The 7,080-nt window shown below is 32.9% G+C and overlaps 1 protein-coding gene across 2 annotated transcripts in view; it reads left to right on the forward strand.

Moving 5' to 3' along the window:
* Window positions 1-5,993, forward strand: part of LOC133191111 (diacylglycerol kinase beta-like) — an 83,776-nt gene extending 77,783 nt beyond the window's left edge. For both annotated transcript variants that reach the window (XM_061326806.1, XM_061326807.1), the window contains 4 exons: window positions 1,159-1,279; window positions 1,368-1,428; window positions 1,715-1,814; window positions 1,903-5,993. In XM_061326806.1, coding sequence (XP_061182790.1) covers window positions 1,159-1,279; window positions 1,368-1,428; window positions 1,715-1,804 — 272 coding nt within the window. In that variant the 3' untranslated portion in view covers window positions 1,805-1,814; window positions 1,903-5,993. The remainder of the gene's footprint in view (window positions 1-1,158; window positions 1,280-1,367; window positions 1,429-1,714; window positions 1,815-1,902) is intronic.
* Window positions 5,994-7,080: the final 1,087 nt, after the last annotated feature.

A 7,080-nucleotide genomic window follows, 5' to 3' on the forward strand; every position in this document is an offset into this window, starting at 1 on the left:
GTTGTGAATTTCACAACTCCTGAGTCAAGGTTTCTGGTGTTAAGGTGGGGCTCTATTGATTATATGGTAAAAATGCATTAATTCTTTGAAAATCTTCTTCTCTCCTCCTTGGTATTAAGCAAACAAACTTAATGCATAGTTAAGATGAGCAAGGGTGCCTCTTCCAAAATTGTGAATTTCATGGCCCATGGGTCAGGGATTCAGTATGAGGTTGATATATATTGAAAATGAATTAATGCTTTGAAAATCTTCTCCTCTGTTTCTGGTTATTCAGCAATTAAACTTAATGCATAGTTGTGATGAGCAAGGTTGCCTCTTTCAAAATAGTGAATTTCATGCCCCCTGGGTCATAGGTTCTATTGTAAAGGCTGGGCTCTATTAATTACATAGTGAAAATGCATTAATTCTTTGAATACCTTCCTCTGTTTTTGGGTATTAGCAAACAAACTAAATGCCTTTTCCAAAGTTGTGAATTCCCTGGCCCCTAGGTCAGAGGTTTTGATGTTAAGGTGGGGCTTTATTGATTATATAGTAAAAATGCATTAATTCTTTGCAAGTCTTCTTCTCTGCTTCTGGATATCCAGCAGATAAACCAAGTGCATAGTTATGATGAGCAAGGATGCTTCTTTTAAATTGTGAAATGTATGGCACAGGGTCAGGGGTACCTGAGGGGTGGGGGATCTATTGAGTATATAGAGAAGGTGCATTTTCTTTTATAATCTGCTCTTGGGTATTAAGTAATTAAACTAAGCATATAGGTATGATGAGCAAGGGTGCCTCTTCCAAAATTATGAATTTCATGGGCCCTGGTTCAGGGAGTGTTAGGATGGGGCTCTGTTGATTATATAGTAAAAAAAAAAAATTATTTCTTTGAAAATAGTGCATAGTTCTTTTTTTATTTTATACTTTTGTGGATCCTTTACAGTGGTGTATTATAATCAGGTGACTATTAAGGCCCTTGGGCCTCTTGTTATGTACATATTTCAATATCTCCTTATGTTGTCATACATTATAACTATTAAAACTATACAGAGATCTTTTGAGCAACCATTTAAATGTTTCATAGCACTCTTGGTCTTACCAAGGCAATGAAGGGATATTATAATCTTACATTATTTAATGAAGATTTTTGAGATATTTTGATGTTTATGGTTTCAGACGTTGGTGACAGCATGATTGAAGTGGTGGGGCTCGAGAATAGCATGCATATGGGTCAGGTCTACGCGGGTCTGAGGGCCTCAGGGCGGCGCCTCGCACAGTGCACTCAGGTTGTGATCAGGTGAGAGATTTCAGCTTAATATTCTTGCACATTTATTTTATCGTCATTGTAATGTTATATATTAATGAGTGCGTAAATTTTGTTGCAGGACTAGAAAAAGGTTCCCTATGCAGATAGATGGTGAGCCGTGGTTACAGCCCCCTTGTACTGTGAGTTTGTAATTATTTTGTCGATTTTCTAAACTTTTGCTTGAATGTGAGGTATATTTGGGAAATAAGTAGTCTAATCATCAATATTTGACATGGCAGATTTATGCTTCAAATTATTGTTTGACCTTGTGGAATGTTCACTAAAATCAAAAAGTTAAACACAATTTCACAACAACAATAAATTATTCCATCTCATATACATGTAAATATCCTTCAGCATATGTAGAAGTGTCAGATATCATATAACATTGTTTTAGTTTTGGTAATAATTTTTTTGTTATTTCAGATAAACATTACACACAAAAACCAAGTACCTATGCTCATGGGACCCCCTTCCACAAAAAAGACATCCATTTTTAAAATGTTCAAAAAGTAAGGCATTGTAAGTATGCACAAACATAATTTTATTTAGAAATGGATTATCAAACAATTTAAACCAGTGAAAGTAAATGAAGTATTATTCTGTTTGTGTAGATGAAACAAAAAACAACAAACTACCAATGGCAGCAGAATACACACAAAACCAGCGTATACCCGCAAACAAGATGACATTTACTGGACTTAGTGCAGCTTAATATCTGTGTAACCTCGTGTACATATGCCAGTAGAGTTACAGCTGTAGTGATATCTGTGTATATGTCTGATCACTCAGTCTACGTACGCCAGTTATAGCTGTAGTGATATCTGTGTATATGTCTGATCACTCAGTCTACATACGCCAGTTACAGCTGTAGTGATATCTGTGTATATGTCTGATCACTCAGTCTACATACGCCAGTTACAGCTGTAGTGATATCTGTGTATATGTCTGATCACTCAGTCTACATACACCAGTTACAGCTGTAGTAACATCTGTGTATAGGCCTGATCACTCAGTCTACATACGCCAGTTACAGCTAAAGTAACATCTTTGTATAAGCCTGATCACACAGTCTCTTCATACTCTCTATTTAAACAGTCAGCAGTTTCTTTTTCCAGAACTCTATTTGAATGAAATTATCTTAGTGGTTATAGAATTAGGCAGGTAAACTTATTTTGATCCATTCCTTAAAAAATAACTGGCATAGAGAATAATCTCTTTATCAGATATGTGAGTGTATGTATTAGTTATAAGTATACCATAGTTATACCATCACTAATCCACAACACCTTTGCAAATGTATTGGTTAACTTCAGTGTATGGAGAAAGGGACAGTATTTTGTGTGGTAGACATTCTTTAATTGAGTTATAGATCTAGTTACTCAATATCAGAGTTGGTGCTTAATTAAGACCAACTTTAAGAAGACTTTATTTCTTTTCTGGTTTGGTATGCTAGAATAATCAGGGGCATATACAATCTACTGAAGTGTGCATAAACTTACAAACTCAAAATAGATATTTGTTTTCCTCAAAACTGAAAGTAAAGCATTTGAAAGGCAAGTTTCATAATAAAATTCGTTAATGTGATCTTAAATGATATTGGGTCCTGCTGGGAGGGTCCTGAGCATTTCTTCCCTACTGGTCCTGGGTTTCAGGTCACAGAACACACCTGTTTAAACTGCAGTGGATGGAAACTGTTAGACTGATACTTGTATGATAAAATCTTGGCAGTAAAATGCTTATTTAGTGTGTAGGGTATCTCAACCCTTATTCTAAGACAGGGACTTAACAGAAACTAAGAAGGTGAGAGCATAGAATTTACTGTCATAGTAAATACATGGAGATGCTGCAAAGGATACATGTATAATATTTGTGTTAAATTTAAGATGAAATCCAATTCATGATGGAATATGAAAAATATATAAAGTTAACAAAATTACTAATTATTTTATTTGCATAATAAATATTGTAAACAATAGAATTTTTCCAGATAACATGTCACTTCTTTGATTTGGAAGTTTAAGTGCTAAAACTGAATGGTGATTAAGAAAACACAAAATAATGAGCAAGATTTCAAATACTAATAAAGGAAAACAAGTTAAAACCAATTTATTTTGAAGCTTGAAATATTTTTTTTAATATTTGAGAACAAGATTAGATTTTAATATGTTACAAAATGTACATACAATTTTTGTAATTGCTGGCAATTGCAGTGTTTGTACAAAGAGCTTCTGACTCGTGTGTGTAGTATCTAAGATACATTACAAAACAGATCAACTGAGATGAACAAGCACAAACTATAGAACACATTCAATCTAGGTTGTTTTTTCTGTAAAGGAAAAATCTTACCATTAAAATTTTGACTGTCATAGGTTATATATATATATATAGGAGTTTGTCTTCCGTTCATTCCAACAGCATTCATACTATCAGGGTGTTTTTCCTTAACTGAATAAAATTGCTCGCCTAGATTTGAATGTACTTGTGGCATTGGATTTCAATTTTTTTTAAAAATCTTGCCAATATATAGTTATGATTTTATTTAAGAAATTTATGTGTAGTGCATTTTTAACTTGTTACTGAATTATTGTAGAACAACAGTCAATGTACATTGGACTAAGGATATAACAAATTGATAAGCATGCATACATTCGTATCATTGTAATTTATTGTAAGTCTCTCTTGCTAATTTCTTAATGAAAATAACGTTATCATGCAGCAGATTTGATCATAGAAGATATTTACAGATTCCATTGTGAACTTTTATATTCAATTTGTGAAATTTTCATACATGTTCTGGTATTTATGTTGTCTGAAAAATTATTTGTTACCACATAACATTTGTTGTAGTTCCTGCACACCACCCCCTAAAAAACCAATAGATGTGGTTATAGATACCAACTGGTGGTCTTTTGTGCTTGTTTCTTTAATCAATCTTATCGGTTATGCATTGCTCAGAAAACATTGTACAGAAATCAGCATATACGTTTCTTTTTCTTGTAAACAGATTTTTTTTCTGTGACAAAGAATCTGGGGGAATATACTAAGCTTCAAGTCATATGCCTTAGTAACTACAGATAAAAAAAATCAATAGATATAAATATATTTCTCACAAATTTCACTTTTTGTCTGAATATTTAGATTGCGTGGTGTAGTGGTCAGGGAGGATTTGTTGAAACAGAAGTCTTTTTAGGAGAGTGTTCGTATGTTATGTTTTTTTTTAAAACTTTGTTATTAAGTAAAGGTATAAACTATTTTTCACTGAAAATAAATACATGTTTGTAATAATTAATAAAACCATTTACCGTGTTTTTTTAATTGGTAGATAAAAGATTGACATAAGTGTATTCCAATTTGTATTTTCTTTTACTACAAGCGCTTTGCTACCAAAAACTCACCATTCTCATTATGTAGACATAAAAATATCTGCGCAATACGTGTTAACACTCAATGTATCAATGTGAAAGGCACTACCCGTGTTAAAAAAAAATATGTAGCAGAAAGAGCAAGGTCGATTGTGTTTGTTTATAATCTATCTAGACATCTTTATTTGGTCAGTACTGACAACACATCTCTATGTCTTAGTAAATACATGTCGAACGATTGTGAAATGCCAAGTCGCTATGTGGGCATATGGCTCGGCTAATCACCCAGATTCTTTGTGCATTTTCATTTTTAAAATTAATTTTGTTGAAAATTTTAATGAAATTTACATTTTATGACGTTTTTAAGTTTTAATATATATATATATATATATAATATCTGCCGAAATTCCATGTTGAGTATTGTTTTTAAGACAGAAAAAAATGTTTGCAGTCAACCTGTTGGTAGGATGGGCAAGCTCAGATTGTTTTCCCGGAGATTCTCTCTCGGACTGTTCTGTATATGCTTTATTGCCCTCCAAATTTGAAATGACAGTAAAAAATAATGACCCATACAATTTTTAAAAACTTTTTCAGGCTGTGAAATGAATCGGTTAAAGCATATTTGAAACACACAAGATTGAAGACGGAGTAATACACGTAATCTAGCTGTCTCTCAGCTTAAATGTACTGTTTGTGTAGTTGTGTTTGTAATAAAATTCATTTTCCGTGGACTGTATATGTGAAGGTGTTGCTGGAAACTCTTACATTGAAACCAAATATTTGTGGTGCTTGCATAAAATGGAGCATTATATACATTCATGTATAGTTAATGGTGAGATATTCTGTAGAATCGTGCTCTGAAAAGTCTGCGTTATTTTACAATTTTCTTAAGATTTTGTGAGTGTATATTACAAAGCATACAGAGGTAGTCTGACATGATGCTAGATAGATTTTTTTGTTTGTTTGTATTGTTGATTTTTTTTATATATATATCGGAAGTACCAAACTGTCTTAATTTTTATATAATCATACAAACGTGCTCACCCACTCTTAAATATCGTTTTGTTCTTAAGATTGAAAAAATAGGCAAATGTATTTATATATTAAGTGTAAAACTAATTCATTGCTTAATTACATAACTTTAAGTTTGAGTTAATATATAGATGTTGACATATTTGGTCTCTGCATAATTGCGCCACGAGGGATTTCTCGTGAAAATCATTGTGTATGTGTTCGTTGTTTTATTATTATAACATAATAGAATATATATATATTTTACTCGGTAATGTTAACATATTGAATTTCTCCGTTACCAAATAAATATTTCACGAGTTCTGTTATATCAATTTTTGTTTTCCTTTTATGATTGTATATCGGTGAATGACGTCACTAGATCATGTGTGTAAATGATTAGTGACTATAAACTGTGTGTAACAAAAAGTTTGAAACAAATAGTTCATTTGAAGGGGATGCGACTATAAGAACAATTTCATTTTTAAAAAAAATGAACAAAATGAATCAACAAAACACACACACATAAGAAAAAAAAATTCCAGTAAAAAGTGCATATTATCTAGAGGAATTGTGTTAAATCTTTATAAAAAAAAAAAAAAAAAGAAGATGACCGTATACATGTGTGTCCATGAGTCTGTTCTTGATGTTAATTGTTGCAAATCTGAGAAAACGTACACTTACTTTGCAACAAATTAAATTTGCAATTATTTCATAAATGGCTTCAAGAAAAGGTCATATCATAGAGTAATGTGTGCTACTGATGGTTCGTGTTGTAGTACAGACAGAATGGAGCTACCACCGATCTAGGATAAGATAGACCACTACTAGCGAATTCTTGTCATAGCGGAGCCCTGAATCCGACAAGAATGTTCCTCAGTTTCTCAGGGCTGCTGTGGCACGCGTACGATATTTACCCAAGATAGCCTCACTCTGGATAGATTTGAAGAAGGATTAACGGAGATTTGAATGCGTCCAACACATTATAAAGGTATCAGCGCCGAGTCGACCGCGGGGAAGCCAGAAGACAGACGACTTATAGACGTTTGATTTTTGATTCGGTGGATACGAATGGAATTTGTCAGTTGTTCAGAGAGTCGCTTCTTGGTGAATTTGGATGACACAGAAGCGCGTTCTTTTTCCACTAGGAGGTTCACTATCTAGACGCTAATTCTCTTCTGTTATTTAGGTATAAATTAATCCCAAGTAATCCCCTACATGGTCTTATAAAGGCATTTGAATTGAACTTCCAATACCAAAATTAAGAACACAGAGAAGATAATTTAAGATTCAGATATAACCGTTTGTTGATTGAAATTAATTTCATGTGAGTTGACAATGTCCAAATTGGAAATCAGAATAAAAAGCAGACACAGATTTCAATATTAAGAGTAGAAACTTTCCTATCGAAATTCC

The sequence above is a fragment of the Saccostrea echinata genome, unplaced genomic scaffold (genome assembly GCF_033153115.1).
Source record: "Saccostrea echinata isolate AGI-Se365-2 ecotype Australia unplaced genomic scaffold, CSIRO_AGI_Sech_v1 ptg000023l, whole genome shotgun sequence".
NCBI lineage: Eukaryota > Metazoa > Mollusca > Bivalvia > Ostreida > Ostreidae > Saccostrea > Saccostrea echinata.